Source organism: Anser cygnoides, chromosome 1 (genome assembly GCF_040182565.1).
Source record: "Anser cygnoides isolate HZ-2024a breed goose chromosome 1, Taihu_goose_T2T_genome, whole genome shotgun sequence".
Classification (NCBI taxonomy): domain Eukaryota; kingdom Metazoa; phylum Chordata; class Aves; order Anseriformes; family Anatidae; genus Anser; species Anser cygnoides.
The window spans coordinates 94,362,664-94,389,303 of record NC_089873.1 but is presented as its reverse complement, the minus strand read 5'-3'; the positions used below and the strand labels follow the sequence as shown (position 1 = coordinate 94,389,303).

Here is a 26,640-nt window from a genome sequence, read left to right as displayed (position 1 = left end):
CTACCAGCCCCAGAGTGCCATATGGCTGTGATGCTGGGGCTAGGCTCCACTCTGGCTGTGTGCGCCCTCAAGCACTGAAGTCCTGCTTCCACCGTGGCTCATTTTGCCCATTTCTCACCTTATCACCGAGGGCTGGCACTGCTAAAACTTATCAGCGCCAGTCCTGCCAGAGCCCTCTCCCGGTGCAGGGCTTGGGGCGAGGGGCTGCTAACGCCACCCCACACAGGCGCGGGCAGACAGTGCTCCACACAGGCCTCGTGCGACTCCAAAATGCGACTCCTGGTGAAAAGGACACGGGTTTTCACCCTTATGTTTCCCCCGGCCCTCGCTCTTCACGGTCGCAGCGCCCGCCGCAGCGCAGGGCCCCTCAGGGGGCGGCCGCTGGCGGCGGGCGGGGCCGGGCGGCGGCGCCATGGCAGCAGCGGATGGGGTCGGGGGCGCCGGGGGAAGGAGGGGCGGCGGCGGGGCGGGCCGAGGGACAGGGGACGGGGGCGGGGGTAGGGGACAGCGACAGGGGACAGGCCGCCGCCTCCTCCTCATGGCCCGGCGGGAGCCGCCGGGGCCGCGCTGAGGGCCTGCGGCCGCGGGGCCGCTGTGGGGAAGAGAAACTCCGGCGGGGGGGAAGCCGGGCGGCCTGAGGAGGAAGAGGAGGAGGGAGGAAGAGGAGAAGGAGGAAGAGGAGGAGGAGGGCTGCCGGTGCTGGGTTTCTGTCTGGGCGGCGGAAGGTGCTTCCTGCCGGGGCAGCCGGGGCAGGGACTGCCGCTCCTCCGAGGGATGCGATCCGCAGGAGAAGGTATGCTCCGGGGGATACTCGGCTCTGGGGGAAAATACAGCTTAATTACAGCGCTGCTGGCGGCAACACCGCCTGCTTGTTTGCTTCCCCCGTCCCCGGGTCGGGGGCTTCATGGAGGGGTTGGGGTTGGTGCCGTTGTGCGGCGTTTTCCTCTGCTGGAGCTGGTGCAGGGAGCTGCAGCACTGCCCGGCTCCGGCGAGCGCTGTGCGGTGACCTCTGCGTGGCGGCTGCTGCTGCTGCTGCTGCTGCTGGGGCAAGGCTCAGCTCCAAAAACGCTCCCGACGGGGTCTTCGGTGGCCATCGCCAGAATTAGTGGCTTTTCTTAGGGATCTTCACGGCAGGTCTTTGAAGCAGCTGTGCTAATGTGTGCTATGCTGATCTTATTTGCTTAGGGAAGTATTGGGATGTAGACCTGACAGCATTTAATGGCTTTATTTTTAAAGGCAATTCGGTAACTGCATCAGAGAACTTGAAAACCGGTCATAAAAATGTCATTGGGCTTGTGTTTGTTTCCAACCTTGGACAAAGTGATGCATGTCATCACTTGAAGTGGAACAAAGCTGACAGGAGTAGTACTTAAAAAGTAGAAAATTCAAAATTATAGGTCTGAAGTGAGAAGCTTTTTTTTTTTTACCTTAAAAAAATCCATGGTTTATTGCATAAAAAGAAAATTAATTTTACCATTAATAAGTCTTAACTTCATGTTGTTTTGTCTCACTGGAAGTACATCATCAATATATGAGACTTTACTGGAAAAAAAACCTCTGTGTACATATATGTGTAGTATGCATATATATATACGTATATGCATATGTATATGGTGTTTCTTTTCTTTTTCCCTTTGTTGTTTACAAGGATATTTCCTGCCTCCTAGGTGGATGGATCCAGAAAGCACTCCAAGGATAGGATAAGAATTTAAGGCTTTTTGTCATATTGTTGCACTTCTATTATATAAAACATGAACTAGATCTATTATTCATGGCTGATGGAACTGAAAGTATGCTAAGGCCTTTACTAAAAAAAGCTCTAAAACCATGTAACTGCTTGTTTTAGAAAATATGACGTTCACAGAAATATGAAATTTTTGAGCGAACTTTTTTTTTCAGCAAGACAGCTCTAGTCTCTCATACATGAAACATGCATGAGCAGGGGAAGAGCATCTTCAGTTACAGGCTTGGCAAGCTGGTGAAGAAGAGCTTTAAAATACAGTTACAAGGGGAGGGGAACTGCAATCCACCCAACTCAGATTGGTTCAATTCCAGAAATAGATGCCCAGAGCCAGGAAAGGGATCAGCAGGAGAGCACCTGAAGAACAGCACAAAGGAATTCCAGATGCTTAATCCAACCAAGCAGTTTAATTAGGAGCCCAACTTAAGTGCACCTGCCCAAATTCACGCAACGTGGGAAATATTCAAGAGGAACTGGAAGACTTAGATAAGCCTCAGGGCTATGACATGACTGGCCTTAGTGCAATGTGGTAGGATGACTCACGTGCCTGGAGTGCTGTAGTAGATGGTTACAGGCTCTTCAGGAGAGAGAAGCAGGGAAGGAGAGGAGGTGGGGTAGCCCTGTATGTTAGGGAATGCCTCGACTGTGTGGAGCTGGGTGATGGTGATGAAAGGGATGAGCCTCTCTGGTTAAGAGTCAGGATAATGGCCCATAAGGCTGATATTACGTTGAGTCTTGTAGACTGACCAACCAGGATGAAGAGGTAGATAAAATATTCTACAAACAACTAGAAGCCTCGTGATCACTAGCTCTTGTTCTTATGAGGGGCTTCAACTTCCTAGATGTCTGCCAGAAATACAGCAAAGAGGAAACAGAGATTGTTGTAGTGTGCGGAGAACAGCTTCTTTATGCAGGTGGTGAGGGAGCCATTGAGGGAAGGTGCCCCACTTGACCTGTTGTTTGCAAACAGGGGAGGACTTGTGGATGATGTGATGGTTGGAGGGTGCCTTGGGCACAGCAATCACAGAGTGATAGAGTTTTTAATCCTTGATGAAGTACGCAAGGTGATGAGCAGAACTGCTACCTTGGATTTCCATTGGGCAGACTTTGGCCTATTTAGAGACCTGGTTGACAGAGTCCTTTGGGAGTGGTTTTGAAAGGTAGAGTCTGGTAATGCTGGGCTTCCTCAAAGAATGAAATCTTAAAGGTGCAGGAGCAGGCTGTCCCGATGCACTGAAAGTGGAGCAGCCTGGCTGACCAGAGAGCTTCTTCTGGAGCTCAGGAAGAAAAAGAGAGTTTATGAACTCTGGAAGAAGAAGCAGGCTACTCAGGACTCTAGAGCTGTTGTCAAGCTGTGCAGGGGAAAAAGAAAAAGCTCAACTAGAACTCAGTTTGGCTAGTGTAGTGGAAGACAATGAAAAAGGCTTTTATAAATACATCAGCAGTGAAAGGAGGCTTAAGGAGAATCTCTATCCATTACTGGGTGTGTAGGGAAATCTAGTGATGAAAGATGAGGGTAAGGCTGAGGTACCCGATACCTTTTTTACCTCAGTCTTTATTAGTAAGGCCAACTGTTCTCAAGATACCCAGCCTGATGAGTTGGTGATGGGGAGCGAGATGATGCCCCTGTAGTGTAATGGGAAACTGTAAGTGGCCTCCTACATGTTTTGAACATTGATAAATCTATGGGGTCAGATGGGATCTGGCCAAGGGTACTGAAGAAACGGGCATAAGTGCTCTCCAAGACAATTTCAATGATTTACCAGCAGCCCTGGCTGACCGAAGAGGTTCCAGTTGACTGGAGGTTAGCAAATGTGATTCCCTTCTACGAGAAGAGCAGGAAGGAAGATGCAGGGAATTACAGGTCTGTCAGTCTGACCTCAGTACCAGGGAAGGTCACGGAGCAGGTCATCTTGATTGCCATCACATGGCACATATGGGACATTCAAGTGATCAGGAGCAGCCATCATGGGTTTATGAAGGACAAATCTTGCCTGACTAACTTGATCTCCTTCTACGACAAGATGACCCGCTTAGTAGATGAGGTAAAGGCTGTGGATGTTTACATGAATTTTAGTAAAGTGTGTGACCCTCTCTCCCACAGTATTCTGGAGAAACTGGCTGCTCGTGGTTTGGACAGGTATACAATTTGCTGGGTGGAGAACTGGCTGGAAGGCCAGAGAGGGTGGTCATGCATTGCAACAGGCTGCCCAGGGAGGTGGGGGAGTCCCCATCCCTGGAGGTATTCAAGAGAATTATGGATATGGTATAAGGGACACAGCTTAGTGATGACCTTGTCAAGGTGATGGTTGGACTTGATGATCTTGAAGGTCTTTTCCAACCTAGATGACTCTATGATTCTATTTATGATGTTTGGTGGTTATGATTGATCCAGGCAATATTTGGATGGAGTAACAAAAATATGTGGGAGTAGTCTATGTGGCCTTTCTAGGTGCATGAAATGACATAACTAATAACTTACAAAGTCTCTGGCTTTTCAGTGATTTGAAGAGCATTCTCAGCAACAAAATCTGAAATTACCTTTTTCCGTGTTATATTTGCTTCTGTTCCTCAAATGGTCATATGTGGCCTTAAATTAGCACTTCAATTTATTTAAGTGTATTCATCATCAGTTATTGTTTAAAACCCTCGTTGATATTTTATGCAAGCTTAATACTTTACATTAGCACAGAACTGTTCCAACAAATCTGCATTTTTGTTGCATTTTGTCAGTTTGATACTTTCATTTTAATGGGTGTCTTGCTCTTTTGATGCTTGTTCATTAGTCAGAGATGCAATCTCTGTAATTCTCAGCAAAGCAACTACAGTTATAATCCATATAATCCTCATAAAGCAATTTCATATATGGTCTCTTTTGAGACTGTCCTGGTTATCCAGTAATATATTTCAGTTTTCTACTCTCTGCTCATCTAGTGAATGATTTAATTAGCTAATTTTGGTATTTAGTACATCGTTACATTTAATTTAAATTTATGCAACATTATTCATATAGTCTTAATAAATACTATAGCTTTTCAGTTAAACTATTTGTAGAAAGTTATATGAAATTTATCTAATCATTTGATTATGTTGTTGCGCTCAGTGGATGTTTGCATGAGTAATGCTGTGTTGAGAATATTGGATATAAAGGGGCTGCTCTCTCCTTGCCATCTCTTGTGTGTTTCCAAGTTCAGAGCTTCTCCTTCTGCAAGAATGGAACCCTTTTTTGCTTGCAGAATGACTACCTTAAGATTGTCACTTTTAAAAAGGAGCAAGATAAAAGATTCAAACTTAAGAAGCATTAAGCTGTGAAAGTGGTTTATCAACAGTTGCTAAGTCTGTGGTTCTGTAATAGACCACCTATCAACCAACATCAAGAAAACATATTTCATGAAAGTTAAATTTTATAAAAGCATGGCTATTATTATATTTTGTGAAAACAATCCTGTGTTCTTCTAGAAGTCTTTTGTTTTTGTTTTTACCAGTAGAGCTGCACAAGAGTACAGGATGTAAAAGGGATGATTAAAAAAAATCAGAGAGGATAGTCTAATGTTAGAGAAGATTTCTGAAGTTTTCGTTCAATTTTAGCGTATCCAGCTCTGGTAGATATCTTCTTTTGAACTGTTAGGTGTTACAGCTATTTTCTTCTCTCTCCCCAGCAGGAAGTTAGAGAAAATACCTTTTATCTTGCTTATCCAGACTTGCTTCACAACTCAGTCCTTAATAACAACTTCTTGGGATCTCCAGTCAGGTAAATGTGGGGGTGCCTAAAACCTAAAGTTTTTGCTAAAAGTCTTGGGCTCACAATGGCTGAATGGTCACAGTGTGGTTGCCAGAAAGAAATCTCGCACTCTTTTGATATTTCTCTGTCAAATGCAGGTGAGATTGGCTTTATAATGTTTTGCCTTGATATGCTCAATAGAGTCAGTACTGTTCAGATTGCCACAAATGAGTTTTGAACACATTTGCCAGACTACGTCTGGCAATATTTTTGGCACTTAATATAATTTTTGCAAATGTGCTTGCAGGAATGAAGTGGAAGTCGGCTGAACTCACTTGTGCACTACTGAGACGCAATGACATTCATGTTTGCGGTGAATGGAAATCATGGCAGCGTCTAACATGGGAGGGAAAGACATGAGTGGACAATGTGGCGTGACTCGTTCAGACTGCAAATCTTCTGCCTGCTTATGGCAGTACTGGCTGTGGTGGTGCTGGTCCATAACTTTTTTCAGTTAGAGGTAAGTGGAGACTGTTTCTTCTGCAAAGGGCTTGAACAACGTTATTCCTTTCTGCCTGTAACATTGGAGTTGTGACTTCTAGTCTTCTGCAGACTTGAAGTTTGGTTCCCTTAGTTTCTCCTGGCATGTATGTGCTCCAGACCCATAGTCATCTTAGGTGTTCTCAGCTGATCGCTTCAGTTTAATTCTGGTACTAGGTGTCCAAAAACCAGACATAGTGTTCCTCATATGGCTTCACCAAGATTGAGCTGAGGGGAATTATCACTTCCCTTGATTCACTGGTTATGGCCTTGTTAACTCATCGTCACAAGGCTAAGCTGTTGACACTTGGTCAATTTACTGCCCACCAGAACCCCTAGGTTGTTTTCTACAGAGTCGTTTGCTAGTTAGCTAGTTGGTCTCTCGCCTGTACTGATGCAACTTCTCTCAGCTTTTTCCTTTTTTCCTCTGCAGCATCTGACTTGCATATTTATGTGTTTGACTTATCACTTCAGTGCAGGCGTACTTTCAGGCTGCATTAATCAGTAATCATGTATTCCTCTTGCAAAGTCTTTTTCTTCCTGGCTAGTGATGCCCAGATAAAGTAATGCAAAAGAGGGGCTCTAAAAATCCTTTCTCTTCACACCCCTCCCCCCACCCCAAATATAGTTAGATTGGAAGAGGTTCAGATAAAGACAAGAAAGATGTCTGAGAGATCTGAAATCACGTGTGGCACAGGAACAATAACTAAAGAATGGATGTTTGTTGCCTTTTCCAGTACTAGTGGAGACATGAAATTAAAATCTGCCAGATAAAATAATGCCAGATTCAGAGGAAGCAGTAGTGTTTTTTCCTACATAGAGTGAAAAGCTGCAGAAGTCCTTGTAGTAAGACCAGATAGCTGATTAAAAACATATATTCAAAAAGTCTGGATGAGTTTGCAGAAAAAAATCTATTAAGAGTTATTAAGTGTAAAGATGTCGACCCTGGTGAAGAAGTCTTTAAATCATACATAGCTAGATGATGGGTAAGACTTCAGAGGAAGTATCACAACATGTTTGATCTTTATTTTTACCCACATACTTGCTGTTGGAAACTACTGGAAGACAAGGTAATACATTTGAGGGACCTTTAGTCTGAGTTAGTATGGCCATTTTCGTATAGTGTAGAAAGCAGCTGTTCTTTTGTTGTCTCTTGCTGTTTTTCTATTTTATTTCATAGAGTTTGTTGAATGAAGAACAGCTTTGATATTTTGAAACCTAGCCTATTTCATTGCTTTCTCTTTTAAAATTGCATTTCTTAGAGAATAGGGCTATGACAGAGCTAAGAGACTGAAAGGAAACACGCAGTAAGGGCATTCACTCTGTGCTTTTTATTGGCACTGTTCATGATAAGTATCTGCATGGCTTTGCTGACCTTTATATGTCTGATATTCCAAACTCAGTTTTGTGTTTCTGGTAACTCTTTACACTGTAACATGCAACTTTAGCCTCTTCAGTTGTCTTGACTTTTCTGAATGGACCTGATCTGTTATTTGTCTCTATCTCAGGCACAGCTTTCAGACAGGCTACTATAGGTATCTGTGCTGATTCTTCTCAGGTAGGGTTCAAAGCCAGAAAAAGTTCTAGAAAGTTTTCACATAATGAAATCCAGTTAGGCTCTAGAAGGAAGGCTTATTATTGGTTATTGTTGAGAACATGTTTGCAAATGTATCAACCATTCTTCTCTTCCCACAGATCATTGAGTTAATCTGACTAAAGCTAAATACTTGAAGGTGATTCTTGGTTAGCGCCCAACTAGCCTCCTTGCTTTTTTTTTTTTCTTTAGGACTTTACTGTTTTTCATGTTAATAATCTTCCATCTTGAGTCCTTGAGTTACTAATAATAAACTGTCGACAGTGCCATGTCTGTCTGGAACCTTGCTTTTTTTACCTTGTTTTTAAAAAATGAAAATAAAATCAAGCTGTCCGCAAAACATTTGATAAGCTACTTATTGCTTAATTTGCTTCTTAGTATGGAGTCATTCCTTCCTTGGCAGCTGACCATTGTATTCTAGCACCAGAAGAAATGTATTTTTACTTTCTTTAATTTTTTTTTCTTTGCAAACACACCCATGCAGATGGAAAATGTTCAATAATTTTCTACAAAGTATCAAGTTATTGATCAAAGTACTGAGGAGCAACATCTTGGTTTTAGGTTACAAGGGTGTTTGTATTTGTGTACCAATTGCCTCTAGAGTGATAGAACCACTTCAGGGTTGGTTGTGAGCTTTGTTTTATTTAAAAATACTTAGAAAAGAGACAGTGTGTAGGAACAGGGAAGTGTCTTGCAAGAACAAATGAATGGTTGAATGTGAACGGCTGGAACTGAACAAAAGAACTATATAACAAAGCTTTTTATTGTTACTGGTAAATGCAGATGCCGACAGGAGATAAGTGCATCATCTTTTTCAGATTATTGCTGGAACACTTGTCTGTCAGATGGTGGCTTTTTAGGTTTGGCTTTGACATTTGGAGAAACTTAACACCCACTCAGTGCTGTGAGACAGTAAAGGCAATGAACTGATCTCATGCCTGTCTTAGAAAACATCTAGGGATAAAGTACTTGGTAAAAATACATAAAATAAGATGACTGGCCTTTCAGTAAATGGGGTTTGTTCGGTTTCAAATATTGTCTGCTGTGTTACTTAAGATTCTCTATTGGATAACCTTGAACTACTTTTTAAACTGCCATGCCTGTTATCTGAGAATCTCCTGTGATGTTTCCTGCTCTGATGTTAATAGTGGCGCACACAGGTTTATGGCAATCGCTCCTGAGGTACTAGGCCAAACCAACAGTTATGGCTGATGGAGGATATAGGACTTTGAAATATAGATGGAGTTACACCTTTTCAGCAGCAATTGAAATATTCATCTCTTTCTTCTTTTTTTTATCAGCCACCTACGTTCTTGCACTTAACAAGGACAAGTGTTCATTGCAGGTCTAAACAAGTCCCCAGTAACTGTTCTAGAATATGATAAAATCATAGAGTTGTTTGACTTGGAAGATCAAGATACTTTAAAGATCATCTACTCCAACTCCCCTGCCATGAGCAGGGGCAACGTGGCAGGGACATATCTCTGAGAGTGTGATCGTCAGGCTGGGCTTATACATTATACTTAGTTTTTGCTTAGTTGGCAGCAAGAATGCTAAAAGTTGAATAGTTGAGGTGAAAATTTCATTAGCTCTTCTGAAAATGCAGCTTCCTTTTTCTCCTGCTTATGGCATATCTCTTGTGCGCCAGGAACAGCTTGTGGATTTGTTTGTGCTTAATTAAATTGTAATCTATTCTGTCCTGCCTGTTTACTCAGTAGACATCCATTAAATTACTCTGTGATTACATTTGCGTTCTGGTTAACTTTAGAATGCGGGAAATAAACAGATGTTAGGAACTGCACTCAAAATCAAGACATTCTGAATGGAGTATATGTGAAAATAAAGCAGGGCAAGTGTTATTCAATTAGGAGATTGCATTAAAAAGTAAAAGAGTCTATATAAGATAAAGGAAGAGGACTCATGAGAAATCTTGAGCAATGCTTTTTATCTGTCCTACCGCAAGAAATATGATTGTGTTTTTACTTCTGATTAGAGTAGAGAGCCCACAGTTTGGCATGGCAGGCTTCTGACTGGACTCAGTATCACTTCTTATCATGCAGGAGTCAGAGCTTTGTAAATGCCAATGAAAGAGGGGATAGGGAATGGAGTGGGGGTAAACTGAGCTATCAATCCACTTCAGGGCAAGCCATGCCTATCCATAGAGAAAGGAGAGTTTGAGTTCTTGTTTGGAAATGAGCCTGAGAAGCACTTCCGAAAGGAAGATGGTTTGCAAAGCTTTTCTGTTCCAGTCAAGGATCTTCAGTATATGAATTGACTCTGAAGCTTTCCCTGCCTTCACTGGAAAAGTGAATCTCTGTAATATCTTCTCCTGTGAATACTGTACATGGTATAGCATACTTTCATACATTAGCTTATAATTCTGCAATAATACAGTCTTGTTTGGGCTTGGAAGAGAACTGTAAAGATGAACAAGGATGTTACAGAAAGAATGGTCCTTCAAGTTATGGAAAAGGTTTGAATTCACCTTTGTGGAGAGGGTGTGGTGTGGGTTGTTTGTTTGTTTTTCTTTGCCTCCCTTCCTCTTTGAAGACTGACTGAGGAAGTATTTGTGGTGTGGTCAATTCTGCTTTACCATAACCTGGAGGTGCTTGAGTTGAGGTGACAGTGCTTGTCTAGGACCTCAGCTGCATACAAGTGAGGAGCTTTGGCCTGGTGCTGTGATAGAATCAAGTCTGTGTAGGTAGACTGTTTGAGAAACATTGAACTATATTCTCTGCTTTGTTTTGTGACTGTGCGAGTTCAGCGTTCTCTGCACTATTTTCTACTGAAAAATTTAGATATGCCCTTGGAGAGACTTCAGAAAGGCTAGCTAGGTCATAAACAACATCTTGCAAATCTTGGACAGAAAGAATAGGTTAAAAACTATGAATAAATTTATAGAAAGTTAAAATGGTGATAGGTCTGTTTTTTAAGGCTTTCTTAGATAGCTGTGTCTCTGCTGTTTATTTGGAAGCACATATATATATATACATATATATATACCTTTTCCATCCCTTCCCACTCCCACCTCTTGAAGAACCAGGTTAAAATATTTAAACTTTCTCTTGAGAGTGTACACTGAACCCAAGAGTTGTGCAGACATACGTATTCTCCTCCCACATCCCTCCTTTGCTGACTCAGACATACTTACCAGCCTGTTGGATGCATTTAAAGATATGCTTATTTTTTAAAAATCTTTCCATGTAGTATTATCTATGCCATGTATACGCTGAACAAAAGAAAGGAAGACAACGGGAAGGCATCCAAAGACAGAAACTTGGCTTAATTCAAGAATGCATGTAGGCGAGATTTAAAGTTGATCTGTCTCTGAGATTCATTCTCAGCTTTGCCTGCAATTTACTGGGTTAGTAAAAGTAACATGCAGAGATGTTTGTATTTGTGTATGGTTCTATTATAAACCATAATTAAAACCAAACCAACAAAACAAACAAAAACAACAAAAAATCCACACCATGTGTATCCATGGGTACTTGTTAATTTATCTTTTATAGCTAAAACATAAATAAAATATAACAATTTACAATGTCATGTTTAGTTGTTAATGTGGAAATCAAACAAACTTCTCTATATCTGTCCTACATCACAACGTACTCAATATCCTCTTACTCTAAGCTGGTCAAAACCAACTTCCTATGTAACTGGCTTCAAAAGCCTGTTAGTTTGTTCCTTGTTAGGTTTGCCTTTCCTCTATTAAAAAAAAAAAAAAAAAAGACATTTGAACAACACAAAGATTCAATTATTTTTATTTCGATACGTCAGTATAATAAATATACTAGGGGGAGCTACTCAGTATGTACATGTACTCTAGGTGATACTTGACATGGATTAAGAAAGGTTTGTAACAATGAAGAGGTTTAATATAAGTGCTGGGGATTTTAGTATGTTACTGAGCAGTAAGTTATGGAGGAAGGGAACAGGAAAGACTAGGATATGGGTAAGTACAATCAGCTTTTAAAACTTTGCAAATAGTGCAGTTTTTAAAAAAAACTTTGAAGTCTAAACTAGCATAATCTCTGATGTCATATGAATGATACTTTGTATAGTTTTCATCTTTGCTTGAAGAAAGATCTGTCATATTTTGTTTCTATATGAAATACGAGTATTATAACTTCTGTTACATATACCCGATAATTAAATACTTACTAACTGCTGATTTTGTGTATATTCAAGGTGTAAGTTTAGCTAACTAGATGAGAAGTGGTGTGAATGTGACCGGAGAAATGACCACAGCTGCTACATGCAGCAGGCTTCCCTTGACAGCATGACCAAAGGGTGCATTAAATTAATTTGCAGTGTAATATCTCAAAGAAAGCCTATTTCCTTGCATTATATTGGGCAGCTGTTAGACCTCATTGTGCTCATTGTGGTTTAACCCTGCTAGGTAGCTAAGCACCATGCAGCTGCTTGCTCACTTCCTCATCCCCAGTGGGATGGAGAAGAGAATCGGAAGGGCAAAAGTTTAATTAAAAGAAGAACAAACAACAACCAGCTTGTGGGTTAAGATAAAGGTAATTTAAAGGTTTTTTTTGTTTGTTTGTTTGTTTGTTTTTGCCACCAATGTGTTTTTAAAAGTGTGATGCAAAATGTAATTGCTTTCTACCAGCTGCCTGATGCCCAGCCAGTCCCCTGAGCAGCAGCAGCCCTGGCAAACTTCTTTCCCCACCTCCAGTTTTTACTGCTGAGCGCAATCCCGTGTGGTATGGGGTATCCCTCTGATCAGCTGGGGGTCAGCAGTCCTGGATGTGTCCCCTCACAGCTTCTTTGGCACACCCAGCCTACTTGCTAGCAGGCAGCTTGAGAAACAGAGAAGACCTTAACTATGTAAGTGCTGCTCAGCAACAACTGAAACATTGGTGTGTTGTCACCGCTATTTTCATCACAAATCTAAAACATAGCACTATATGAGCTACTATGAAGAAAACTAACTCTAGACCAGGCAAAACCAGCATAGTGCTTTATGACTAAAACATTATTACAGTAAGAAAATTAAATTTGAGTTATTTAACTGTTTAATCATATGATCTTCCATATTTTTTCACAGTGCTGATATTTACAGAATACACTAATAGCAACGATACTACCCAAGAAATACTCAGTATGCTTTATATAAAAGCCGCTTTGCTAGAGAAGGATAAAATTATCTTCGAGTAACCACAGATCACACAACTGTTTCTTTAGAAATTCACAGTCAAGGTAATAGATGTGTGTGTTCTAGTAAAGCTGCTTCATTTGGTCAGCTTCAAAAATGTGTAAAACAAACTCCAATTCTGAGGGTCATGCCTTGAGAAAACGTCTGTTATTCACAGAGTTTTATTTAATAGAACAGTTTCAGGTTTTCTTTTCCCTTCCCAGCACCTGGATGACGACACAGTTTCAGGATCAAATTGGATAACAGAAAACAATGACCAGCCTTCTCTATCACAGACAACGAAAATTACCAGGAAGCCTTACTGTGGTTATGAGCAGCAGACTTTGTCCAAAAGAGAACAAGTGGAACAGGAATCATTGCTTGCTGCAATACAATGGCCAAAACCCCCCGATGACAAAATTGCTTTTTTACAAAGCACTGATCCGGTACATAGCGATTTTGTGATTGTGAAGCCTAGGGGGTTTTTCAAGGTGGGTGATCAGCTAGAGGTGCTCGTTCGCATGAAGGATTTCCAAGGAAAACCCAAGCAATATGGTGGAGACTACCTACAGGCACGAATCCACTCTCCTCTGCTGAAAGCTGGAGCGACAGGAAGGATTGTAGATTGCCATAATGGCCTTTATAAAGTCTTTTTTACTTTGCTTTGGCCAGGAGAGGTCAAAGTATCTGTGACACTTGTCCATCCAAGTGAAGCGATCCAAGTACTCCTGCGTTTAAGAGAAGAAAGGCCTGACAGGGTCTATTTCAAAAGCTCATTCAAGTCTGGGAGGTATTCAGAAACTACTGAGTGTAACGTATGCTTGCCTGGAGATCTTCCAGTCTGTAACTTCACAGATCTATACACGGGTGAGCCATGGTTCTGTTACAAGCCACGAAAACTCTCTTGTGCCAGCCGAATCAGCCATGCCAAGGGTGGATATCAAAAAGGTCTTCTGACACACGAGGAAAGCCTTTTTTTCCAAAGGTATGTATGTTATTGACTTTATAGGTATGCAGTCAAGTGTTTGTTTTTTTCAAGACAAACTTTAGGTTATTGGACAAAGATGATAGATTGCCAGCCTTAGAGGAGGAGTGTGCCTGAAGGAGCAGGTGTTTGATGTGAGTAGTTGAATATTCTCTTCCCCTCCATCCAGCCATGCAAGAGTACAGTAATGTTAAACTAAAGAAACTTGAGTGTAGCCCTCTCTCTACACTTTGCGTTCAGTCCTGGGCACACCTGCTAAATTTCACATGAATACGCTGTCTAAATCTGGTGGTGGTTTTGGGGACTGTTTCCTTATATTTGTTTCCACACCTATGCTTGAAATACTGATAACAATGCTTTAAGATTTATTTTTGGCAGTCTGGACTACCTAAAAAAGGTCCAGGCTTTAAGCTTATTTTTGCACAAAGTATCAATTGTTTTTATCCTCAGCAAAGGACATCCTTAATGTAATGCAACATAATGCTCAGTACAACTTCCAAGTGTTAGGCATAACTCTAAGTCTGTCATGAAGAAAACACCTGGCAGAACAAACTGCTGAGCAATAGGTTTGTAAGTAAGTGGAAATGATTTGTGCATGTTATGTAAGGTATCAAATTAGGTTAATTTCAGTCATCTCTTTCCTCTGGATTCTGATTTTTTTTTTTTTTAATATCTTTAGTGCGTGGGTACACATGAGGCAACTACTTTGGCCTATACCCTCAGCTGAGATTAGACAGCTACTGTGCTGTGTCAGAATTGTAGTTGTAGGCTACTGCTTTGCTCTCCAAAAAACGTGCGGAAGTGAAGTGTTTCGTCAGTATGTCAACTTGAGGCTTGTATTGGGAAAGACTTTAGGGGAGCAGCTCTGTATTGTTGAATTAGGGGAGGGACAGGGCTGTTCCTTATCAAGTCTGTAAGTGGATCTTTTGGCTTGCTGCGGCTCAGACATATCACCTGTAAAATATGGCTGATATTTATATTGATTGGTGATGCTTACAAATGGGAATGTGACATTTCCTTAGCTTGTTTTTTGTTTTGTTCAGCTGAGATTCTTGACTGAAATGGCTTATAGAAATTCCAAATAGTTTATTTCTTAAATGGAGAAAAATATCAGAAGAGAGTTCTCTGTAAAACAGCATCAAAAGACAAAACAGGAGCTTAGCATTAAAACTCTGCCTTTGTCACAGCAGTTGTATAGTAGGGATACGGATGCAGCACAAAATCATCAGAATTCTTTGATGTCCACAAAGAAGCACTGAAGCACTTCTGATGGCTTTCGGTCTTTAGGGGGATGAGCTTTGTCTCCATGTTCAGCAAATTGCAGTGCTGCTGGAAGACCTTGCTGGAGATGTCTGAAGTGGGTTGGATGTTGACTGGTACCACCATTATCCCCAGAGGCAGGTCACACCACCGGTAGCGCAGCCTAGAGCTAAAATTGCAGGTGGTGATTGTGCTGGACTGCCACAAGCTCCGCTACGTGCTGTGGGGTTGCGGAGGCTCAAAGTGGTAGCCACCTTGACTTGAGGTATTTACTGTGGTAAGCAGCTACAGAGATCAGGCAGAGCTGGGAGCTGCTTTTGCAGCACACCCTTGCAAGTGGTTTGCCTCCGGGCAGTGGTACACAAACCACAAGCTGGGAACTTCCCGTCCTTGTGGTTAATCCCTCAAAGCATATAACATACTTCTAATAGCTTGATAGCTTTATCTAGGTTTGTACCAGTGAAAATGTGCATGAGATTTGTGTCCTAGTGCTCTTAAATCTCGAATGTTGCCTCAGAACAGTGGCAGTGGTCTTAAAGAAATTGATACATAATGAATTCAGCTATATGGAGTAAACTTAAATACAAAAAAATCTTATTGTGAGCCCTGTGTGCTTATTTGAAGTGGATTAAGAAAAAGCGATGGTGATGTTAACTTCAAATTTTAAGCCTAATAATATTATTATTTTATTTTTCATTCAAGTGATGTGAATATCAAAAGGCCGATACTCTCCAGTGGACCTGATGCAGTGATTGTGAAGCCCAGGGCGTTTACAGGTAAAGTGAATTTTATAAGGTTCTTGTTTCTAATTGATAATTAAACCTATAATTAAATCTATAAAAAGAACTAGAAGCATGAGTAGTAATGGATTTCTTTGTTTTCATAGCATGGAATGGAAATATACTTTAAAATTTGTGTGTTGAAGATTAAAATTTTTGGGTGCTACTGTAAGGTAAGCTCAGGGCTAACAGCAAATTTGTCTAAAATTACATACATAAGTGTGATTTTTAGAAAAAATAAAAATCAAAAAGAAAAGCAGTTTTCTGTTCTTTTGTCAAATGTGCCTTTTCTGGCATTTACTGAGAGGGAAAATGTCTTAAAGTAGCTGCTCTCCAAACACTCTGGTTAATCTAGCAAAACTGGCTATGAGGTGTTTCCTGTTTACTTTTCTTCATTGAGAACTTAATGTAATAGATTTTAGACAATTTGCATATAATTATTACTATCACTTTTGTTACCACAGGTTTTCATAACCTAAAGCTGTGGAACAGAACCTCAGTTTTCTGTATGGTGTGTAAACACAGAACAAAAACACAGTCTATGCTAAGTTAAAGGATTTATCTCATTCATATTCATATGTATGCTTATGTCTCTAAAAACTCTGCATAAAATGTGATACGCAGAGAATTACTTCGTAATTGAAAGCTTTTCAGATGTTTTTCAATAAGGCTATAGGAGATTTTAAAGGTAGAGTTCATGACTTGAGCAATCAAGTCTTAAAAGAAAGCAGTCTACAGCATTTCTTGATTTTAGTTCTGCTGTTCACTTAAAAATAAATAAAAAATCTGCTGTTAGGCCAGCAGTATTTCCCCCCTTCTTTCTCCAGACTCTTTAGACGAGATGCCTTTTGTTGTTTACTTCTATGTTTTCTCAGAGAAACTGCTGCACATTTGAAAGTTGATTATGTTACCCTTCTTGTAGGATACAGATGATCAAAGCCTGTCTGTGTTTCCTGAGGGTTAATGATGGGTTAGAAAGGGTAGATAGGAGCGGCACAATATTCCTCAGGGAAATTCCTCCTAACAGGAACAGTCTCTGAACAAGTCAGTTCAATAAACTGGAATAAATATTGCAGGTGTATGACTGTTAGGATTGATGCATACTTAAATTCCTCATTTTGTTGTTTTTGCACATACATTTCTGTTTGGGGGTGAATGTAGATCAAGTTTATTTTTAAAATTTCATTCTTCTGAAATATCAGCTTCTGTCCCTATTCTTGGTTTGTAACTATTCAGTTCAGAGCTTTTACCCTCCTCCATAAAATCCCAAAGTAATGTCTCTCTGAATTCTGGAGCAAAACTGGTGTGATACTGAACACAGATTTCAAATGTCAGAGTTAGGTTTACTGTGATTTTACAGGTTGTTCTAATATCTTATTTTATGTATTTTTTGTATGCCCAATTTTAAAATTAATTAAAAAGGTAAAAAAAAATGCAAAATGTTTACACCAAAACTTAAGAAGCAAAAGAATTGAAGTTGTGAATTTGCATAATGAATTCATCTTTAATTACGTGACCATATGATGGGGTTGGTTTTTTCTTCTTTTTTTTTTTTTCCTTTGTACGATTCTTATTTCATGCAGATTAGATGAGTCAATATTATTAGTTGGTTGCTTTTGTGTTTTTTTTTCCTTTCTTCATCAGCACTGTTGCCTTATTTGCTACATATTATTTAAGAAATTATCCAAAGATAAGATTTTAGAACCACAGAATGGTTTGGGTTGGAAGGTACCTCAAAAATCACCTAGTTCCAACCCCTTGCCATGGGCAAGGACACCTCCCACCAGACCAGGTTGCTCAAAGCCCCATCCAGCCTGGCCTTGAACACCTCCAGGGATGGGGCATCCACAGCTTCTCTGGGCAGCCTGGTCCAGGGCCTAACCACCCTCTGAGTAAACCTACGCATTTTTTAGTTTAAAGCCATTCCCCCATGTCCTGTCACTACACTCCCTGACAAAAGAGTCACTCCCCAGCTTTTCTGCAGGCCCCCTTTAGGCACTGGCAGGCCACTATAGGGTCTCCCCGGAGCCTTCTCTTCTCCAGGCTGAACAACCCCAACTCCCTCAGCCGGTCTTCATAGGAGAGGAGCTCCAGCCCTCTGAGCATCCTCTGATCCCCTCTGATCGTCATTTTCTAACTGAAAATGTACCACAGAAAAAATGCAGTAATCAAGACTATAGTCTTTGTGTTATGCAAACACAGCGGTTTGCTTTTTACGGTGTCCCTGTAACGTTTAAGGAGGCTAGCATCTACTGTAAGACACAGAATTTTGCATAGAAACAGCAAGGCCCAAAAATTACAAGTAGGAATGGGTGTTCAAAGATGCCTGTGGCCTGATTTATTTATTCATTAATTTTGTTTTGTTTGGATTTTGAGTGTGTGAATAGTTTGGCTGCACCTGTGCTATAATGAAGCATCTACCAGAAGATGTCCCTGGGCGCTGGAACTCCCCTGCCAATCCTCTACATAGTTACAGTGGTCCCTGGCATGATTTTGGCCACGTTGACATGTGTATTCCCAAACAGCTGCAAGCTGTGACAGGCCAGGGGCTTTTCTTAGCCAGGTAATCTCCATGCCAAGGTGCGGAAAAGTGTTTTAACAGATGGACGTGGCTGTTGCATGCTGCTGGTTTTGGTGCCAGAGAGCAGCTCCGTGCTTGCTCAGTTTACTGCCATAGAAAACTTCCCTGTTCAGGCAGTGGCTTTGGGGTTTCTCTGTGTGCCACTGTGAGTCAGCACATTCCCAGGCCCTTAGGTATTAGAACAGATGTGTGGTAAAGGAGGAACCTGTACTTAATGACCTCAAGAAAGTTCGATGTGCTTGTATCGCACTGGATACTAAGAAAAATATGGCCATTTTTGACTGACGTAACCATGAGATTGCAGCTTCTCTTCCTGTAACCTCTGGCCCTTGATTGCAGCATGTTGTCCAACTTCTGCAAGGTGAGCAGGAGTCCTGTAGAACAGATTTTCCCTGGTGTAGTCTAATTGCTCCTTAGAGGGCAACCTATCCCAGGCACCGAAAGAGGAAGGGGCTAGATAGCAGAGAGAAAGTACGAAACCCCTGGAATTAAAAATTAACATAATTTATACATTCAAAGGGCATATAAAATTATTGTTGATAACTGTAACTCTGGCATTTCCTAGTTTTGGAGTCTTTATGATTCAGATTTCATTCTTAAAGCATGTGTGGTTGGGGCAGGCGTAGTGTCAGTGTGGGGGCTGTTCAGTAGAAGGATTTATTTATTTTAAGCAAATATGAGTGGTATCAAGTTGCCCCCTGCATGTTTTCACCTTGGAGTTGGTGTCTGGTGCTGCAGTGGGAGAGGCTGCTCCTGTAGAGCAGTGTCAGTAATGCACAGCAGCTGCTCATCCTCTTTGGTCGGCAGGCTGGCCACTAGGGGGGAGAAGTGCACTTCGGCGCAGAGAATTGCAGATGTTTGTTGGCAGCTTGTTTGTTGGCAGCAGATGTTTGAGGAATAGTGGGGCTTCTGAGTTCTGGGATCCTGTCCAGACTGGAAGAATCATGTACTCTGCTGATCTTTCTACCTATATTCCCCTAAACCTTTTGCATGCATCCAAGTTCAAGCATTTCTGTCCGAATGTGAAAAATGTCAGATACTTATTTTTTTATTTTTTTAAAATCATAGTCAAAAATATAGTTAAACTATAAGTGGTCAAGCATCAGTAGGTTTCGCTGCAGAAATAATGGGGAAAATATTTGGGCTTGCAGGAATGTGTTGCATTAAGCTTTTTGATGTTGTATATCAGTACTTCGCTTTCAACTGTATATATGGCCATGACAGTTATGGAGGCTTTGTTTGTTGTATGTTAATTTCAGAGAAATTTTCTCTTCCAGATTCAAGCAGTATGAACAGAGCTGAAGATCCCACAGTTTCCCCTTCTGGTTATTACTATGAAGATCACTGGAGGCCAAGAACACACTGGATCCATCATTTTAACAAGTCAGATGATATAAGCAAGTGCTTACAAGGGAAAGTAATCCACTTGTTTGGAGACTCTACAATAAGGCAGTGGTTTGAATATCTGACATCAGTTGTTCCAGGTTATTTTTTTTTTTAATTTGATTTTGTCCCTAAAGACCTGTGCAAAGCTTTATTTCTTGCATCTCAGACAGTTGATCTTACTAAATGATAATGACAAATCAAAAGGAAAAGGGAAGGCAAAACATGGTCAAAAGTGGTGACAGAAAGTCAGTCATATGTTTGAGCAAACATTAGAAATTTGTAGGCCTTTGGGAGAAAGAGCCCCAAGTTATCTGTAAAGTTGTCTATAAAATGTTTCACCAGTTAAGGACATTACTGCTCTTGTGAGTTAATATGTGGCCATGAGGGGGCACAACAAAACTCATGTAGGGTGCTTGTATAAGGCTTTGCAGGAGCCCAGTAGCTTAAGTAATTTTGGAATGAAGTGAAGTAACAGAATGACTTCAGGAAGCAAGTGACTTCCGTTACTGTTGATTGGTTTTTAGCTCGCTCTTCCGTTTCCCTTGTTTTAAGTTTTCCTTAAATAACAGAATTTCAGTAGCCAAGTAAGTATTCCTTTTTCACCACCCCAAAGTAGTTCAATCATGTTGAAATGCAGACTTTGAGACTCCTTAATGTCGACCAGTTGAATTCTTCTTTAAATTTAATGGAGTCTTGAGGTAGCCAGAAAGGTTGCCAAGAACTCTGGATCCATAGGGCAGTGGTGACTGAAGGTGTCTATTTAGAAATTTCCTTTTTTACAGGAGAGAAACAGTTTGGGAAAGCTGAAAAAAACATTGGCAGCCTTTTGAAAGTATAGTGTGCTGTCCTGCAGATTTCAATACTGATAAACTCCACTTTGGAATACACTTACAATGCTCATCTTCAGTTTCATTTTAGAGTTCTTAGAATTAAGTACTCACTTGTCTACTGCTACTGTTGCCCTGTGATCCTAGTTTCTTGTTGGTTGTTTTATCTCTTATGCCATCTTTTGCTAATGTTTGCTCTTGGGTTTTCAGATCTAGTGGAATTTAATCTGGGGAGCCCTAAGAACGTGGGCCCTTTTATGTCCGTGGACCTGAAGCACAATATCCTACTGAAATTCCGCTGTCACGGGCCACCCATTCGCTTTACAACTGTCTTTAGCAGTGAACTGCGCTACATTGCCAACGAGCTGAATGGCATCGTGGGTGGGAGAAACACCGTGGTAGCCATAACTATATGGTCCCACTTCAGCACTTTCCCTGTGGAAGTGTACATTCGGCGGCTGAGGAACATTCGGAGGTCAGTCATTCAACTGCTGGATCGCAGCCCCAAGACTTTAATCATCATCAGAACTGCAAATGTTCAGGAGCTCGGGCCAGAAGTAAGCCTCTTTAACAGTGACTGGTATTCCCTTCAGCTTGATTCTGTCATGAGGAAAATGTTCTCAGGAATTGCTGTGCACTTTGTGGATGCTTGGGAGATGTCTCTGGCTCATTACTTGCCACATAACTTGCACCCAAAAGAAGTAATTGTTAGGAATCAAATAGATGCATTTCTATCTTATGTGTGCCCTCTGCAAACTTAGCACAAGTAGGTATCCTATGTCACGTTTTGCTGCGGCTGAAGTAAAGCTGGTCTTTGTCAGAGCTATCGAGTTTTTGCTGGATGGTGTGGAAGAGCTCTGGTTACTGTATTTGCGTGCGGTAAGAGTGGCTGGCCGTAACTCTGGTAGCTCTGAAGGATGGTAGAGAAGAGCTGAGTGTTAAGGCCGTATCTTCCTGTAAGGCTGATTCTCTTCAGCCTTACCCTTTCTATCTCAGATTATTACAGAGCACCTTAAATTAAATTGACAAGATTTGATAGGGAACTGTGTGGGTTATTAGCTTTACTAGTCGTCTGCACTGTACGCTTAATTCGTACAACACGGAATCTGTTGCATGGGCCTCGCTGATGAGAACTGCCTGGAACCTGGGGAATTAGATTTTGGGATCGGTCTTTCCCCATGTTCCACAGTTTGAGGGGCATCTGCTGCAGTCCTCTGTCAGCCAGAGAAGCACAATGTCTGTTCTCGTTTTGAAGTCCTAATTAGAAATACGAAGGGGGTGTCCTAAAGCCACTAATATCAGTCAAGGAAGCACAATCAAAATGTCTGTAGTATTAAGCCATTAATAATGGGCTGAAATTCAATAGAGCACACTAGTTAGGCACCCTTGGTGTTTACAGATAGCTGCTAAATAATGCAAGTAGGCAATATTTTGGTTTGGTTTCCTGTACTACTGAATCTCTTCTGAGCTGTGATACACTGTCTACTTCTTGATTTATCCGTGACAGAGAAATGTGTGTGTTACGATCTCAGTGAAGACACTGTCTCAGGCAATTTCTGCAAGTTATGTTAAAATTGCAGGCTTGCCTACTTGAAGCTTGAGACATTTCCTAATGAAAATGATTCCCTTCCCTGTTAGATAAACATATTCCATTATGCTCCTGCAAAGCTGAGCTTCTGTTACGTGCTTTTGTACATACAGATATCCATTGCGCTTGTACGGAAAAGCCAAGTTACTTGAATGCACTTGATGATGTTTCGCAAATGGGTGACAGCGTAAGCCTGACACACGCTAGTATCATGGCTGAGCGATGACGTCCTCCTTTCCTTCTTCTGTTTGACCATTTTATCACTTCATCAGCTTCACTGCTGCCAGTATAAAGAGTGAAAAAAAAGAAATCCCACCCAAAAGCCAAACACACACAGGATTGCCTTTCATACAGATGCTTGGTAAATGTTTACTTTTTTTTGCCAGTGTGAAAGCAGGTGACTCTTGGGCCTCTCACAGCGATGTTTGCTGCTGCTAATTTGACTGAACTTGTCTACAGCTGTAATCAGTAACACTTTGTTTTAGTGTTTTGATTAAATTCAGCCCCCAAATTATGTTGTAGAGGTGTGTTCGGTGTTGTCTTATTTCTGGTACCACTCAAGCCAAAGGAGGGCTTTCTCAGTGGCTTTACTGAGAGATATGTCAAGACACATGGAGTGTTTCTCAAGAAATTCGTAACACTTAAAGAGAATATGGCAGCTGATTCTTTGTGAGCAAACTGTGAAGATGAAAATTAATAAATGGGTTGGTTGCACATAGTGCAGTAATTGAAATAATCTTCATATCAGAAGTGTTTTACTCTCTGCCAGGTTTGGTGCTATGTGTAGGAAGATTGTGCTGTTATTGCTGGAACATGAGAGCTAATGCTACTAGCTAGAGGAACAGTGTTTTGATGTTTCGTTCATTTTAAAGGACAACTGAGGACTGTTTTAAAACCAAATGTAAATGCTTTTAGCATGTAAAAGTCAGTAGCATCCATATATAAACTTAAATTTTTTTAAATGTTTAAAAATGACCGGAGGAGTTGCATATGCCAAAAATGCATTTATTCTTAGCTTTTCAGATCAGAATTAAGGCGGTCCAATTTGCCAGTTACTACTGACAGCTGTCTCACATAGTATCTGCCCATGTATTAGCTTTAGGTAAGTGTTTCTTACTTTAATATGTTAATGGCAATTTATCTGCTGCTAAAAGGAGACCATACCAATTCAGGTCTGGGAAGGTAAGCCACCACAATGCAAAATGACCTTTCATCTTCTCTAGGTGTGTTTTTTAAAATGGGTAGAGTATAAGGCTTTCATCCTGAATAACAAATCTATCCAAATAATGTAAAATAATGAAAATAGGATTGCAAACTTTTACTTTGAAGGATACTACTTAATTTGTGGACTAACCATTTGGTTTTCCTCAAAAAGCCATATCGTGTGTGAAAGTGTTGTGGCAACGTGTTTCTTCTCTGAATATTTTAGTGTTCACTGCTGCTCTTCAACAGCAACTTTTCATCACTATTAGCTATCAAAAAGAGAAAAAAATGAATCTCTTCAAATGCTATGAAAACTGAAAGAAATAGAACTGGATTGCTGTTAGCAAATATCTAATCACAGTCTGATAGAACCTCTACCTTTTAGATTAATTAGATTAAATTAATATTTTTTTAATAACAGATTAACTTATAGGTCATGAACTTGAGGGAAATTGCCAGTTAATTCTTTGGGCTCTGGAGTAGACAGGGAGAAGAAAGGGAGAAACTGAGGAGTGAGTAATGTTAAAAGATGAAGACTGGGGACACACTGCTTCTGTCATTCAGTTGAACTGGAAGCTTGTTTTCATTTCTATACTCCTTTTGCTACCCATTGCACCAGTTGTATATGTATATGCATATTGTGTGTAGAAACATAATCAGAAGCAATAAAATATTTTTAAATCATTTTCTTGAAACCTTTAAACTTCTAAATGGATTTTAATGAGGACTTAAGAGGTTGGTTATTTTTTCAAGTTACTTAATAGGATACAGGACTGGAATGGAATTTCTCTGTTGTCAGTTAAGTATTTTAATTTACATGAAAAAATTTATTTCATGAGACTTTCAAAGCCCTGTTCTCCTTTCCATTCTCTTCAGTCGAAGGGAACAAACTGTATTAATTTTGATATTTTCATTCCCATCCTGAGCCATTTGATTATTAACCTTTCAAAATGGAGGGTTTTTTGGTTATTTATTTAATTATTCCATATGCAACTCAAATGCTGGTGGAAAAGGCCTTGTATTTTAATGATGTTTATCAGAAGACTTCCGAGAAATTTATAAAATAAGCATTCTCTATTTTACCGATTAGACTGATACCCAGTGATTTTCTGGTATTGGTAGTTTGAGATCTTGTTTTTCATATATCATGTAGGCTGATTTCATGATTCCAGAAGTTCAGTGAAAATGTTATTCGAGTTCTTGATAAAAGAGAATAAAAAGCAGTAGCTGCCATTGCTTTTTTCAATTTCAGTTGCTTCTAGTTTCTTCTGCTACACAACATTATTGTACATCTTATTTAAGATTCAAATTACCATTCTTCATTATTCTTACTTGTTAAAGGTAAGCATTTCAAAAACAGGAACTTTCCTTACTAGAAGGGTCTGTATGGCTTTTTATGTACTACAGATGATGCTTCCATGCATATGTTACAAAAGCAAATATTTGAAGTTGTCTTCTGGGAAAAGTAAGAGTACTGTTTTTTTGCATTGTTTTTTGTTGCAGAAGTGTGAGTGTAAACATCTTTCCATTCAAGTAAAAGCAAAAAAATGCCTGTCACAAAATGCGTATTTAATTTATAAAGCTCTTGTTCAGGTCACTTCCTCCTGCTTAGTTTACACTCATATTTAGACTGTTTGGAAGGCTCTTCTTATCTCCTGGAAGCAGTGCAGGGCTCTGTATATTAGAAAAATAACTTGTTTTCAAAGTTTTTTGTTCCATTATATGTATATTATTGAAATGCTTACAATGCAGAGAAGGCTGTAATGTATTTTATTTCCTGATGTGATCAGAAAAGCAATTCAAATAGCCAAAAAGCTCGAAGAATAAAAAGTTCCTAGTAAAGAGGGCAAGTTTGTGCACTAAAATTGTTTTATCTGATTTAGCATCAGTTTATCTTGTTTGCCCAAACCTCACATAACTTTCCTTTTTGTTTTTATAGCTGCTCTAGAAGTGTGTCATATTTCCCTTAGTTTTACCTATTACATTTTGCGTTGCATGTTGGTTAGAAGTTTTATACAGTGGTTTATAGATTAAAATCACTTGAAATGGTTTTTTTTTTTTTTTTTTCTGATGGTGTATATTTGGAGGGGATTGATCTGCGCAAGTGGCACAAGCCTGGCATGAGACCTAGTGCTGAAACACGATGTTTCCTCTTGTCAGCATAGCAGTGCTGACACGTAAGAAAGCTTTGTACGTAACAGAGGTTTCTTTCTTTGAGGGCTTTTAAAGGCTAGATGGCCATTGGAAAATGCTTAAGCCATTTCATTTTAAAAAAGCAATGTGAAGAGCAGAGGAGATGCAGTGTGCTCATGAATTCTCTAGCTTTGAAACAATTTTTACTCTAAGTAATGGAAGAAATCCTGCAGTGCCTGGCTGCATGCCTGCTCCATGCCAGGACAAGAGGTGTGCTTGCAGGGTCATAGGGGAGAGGGAAGGAGCTGCTGCACAGCACAGACCTGAGAGCCGCTTGGGTGGCTTGAGGGCCAGGATGGAGGTGGTGGAGGGACTGCTGTCGAGTTGCCTTGGGGTTACGTTGCAGCTGGGATTGACAGCTGTGAAACAAGTCAGCAGGGTGCATTGCCCTGTGCACTGATTTCCTGTGTGCATAGCCAGTAATGCCCTGCTTGACTTGGAAAAATCCCTCACCTACAAGTTCATGGAGACTGTAGGAGAGTATGCTGAGGCAGGATTGCAAAGCGTTTGCACTGTTTTTCTGTTCCCCCTCTTGTTTGATGCTGACCACTGAAGGAAGCAGGGTATGATGCCATGTCCTGTGGTGTGATTTAGGGTGCTGCTCTTACGTGAGGTTGTTCCTCTAAAACAGAAGCAAGTTAAAGTCCCAGCCTGCTGTCGGCAATGCCACCTGACAGCCACCAACTAGGTAACAGGGCAGTGGCAAAGTAGCTTCCCCTGTGTTTTGCTCTGGAAACTGAAAGCAAGGCGTACTGCCATTGTATCCTACCTGCTCTCTTAGCCAAAAAAAAAAAGAAGCAGAGGGGCTGCAAAGATTAAGATGCTTTTCAGTGTGGTGTGAGATCAGGCCATGGACATGCTTAGAGAGCCAGTGGGAGTGAGGAATAGGAAGGAGGGGAAGCAAAGAGGATAGGAAGGAGGGAGAGGAAGGACATCATGAAAAGGTCTTGTCCTTTGACACTAAAGAGATGACCAAATCCCTAACTTCCCTAATGTGAAGGTTTTCAAAGCCAATGCTAGTTGTGTGGGATGGAGTCACTCCTTGGATATAACACTCTGAAATATATATATACATATATATACACATATATAT

The 26,640-nt window shown here is 40.7% G+C and overlaps 1 protein-coding gene across 3 annotated transcripts; it reads left to right on the top strand.

The window, feature by feature from the left end:
• The first annotated feature begins 518 nt into the window (after positions 1-518).
• Positions 519-24,605, top strand: NXPE3 (neurexophilin and PC-esterase domain family member 3). 3 transcript variants are annotated; one of them, XM_013185481.3, is made up of 8 exons: positions 519-793; positions 5,404-5,492; positions 5,770-5,982; positions 12,970-13,730; positions 15,693-15,766; positions 19,628-19,834; positions 20,774-21,120; positions 22,265-24,605. In XM_013185481.3, exons 3-8 carry the CDS (start codon positions 5,890-5,892, stop codon positions 22,301-22,303), a joined length of 1,521 nt encoding a protein of 506 aa, XP_013040935.2. In that variant the 5' UTR covers positions 519-793; positions 5,404-5,492; positions 5,770-5,889; the 3' UTR covers positions 22,304-24,605. The 3 variants fall into 3 exon arrangements, with proteins under 3 accessions (XP_013040935.2, XP_047913896.2, XP_047913897.2); XM_048057939.2 differs by having other exon boundaries at positions 20,774-24,605; XM_048057940.2 differs by lacking the exon at positions 5,404-5,492 and having other exon boundaries at positions 20,774-24,605.
• Positions 24,606-26,640: the final 2,035 nt, after the last annotated feature.

Coding starts and splice junctions, on each gene's coding strand:
- NXPE3 (XM_048057940.2), top strand. CDS start 5,890: ATGTGGCGTGACTCGTTCAGACTGCAAATCTTCTGCCTGCTTATGGCA. Junction 15,767..19,627: donor GAAGCCCAGGGCGTTTACAG/GTAAAGTGAATT, acceptor TTTCTCTTCCAG/ATTCAAGCAGTATGAACAGA. Junction 19,835..20,773: donor TCTGACATCAGTTGTTCCAG/GTTATTTTTTTT, acceptor TTGGGTTTTCAG/ATCTAGTGGAATTTAATCTG.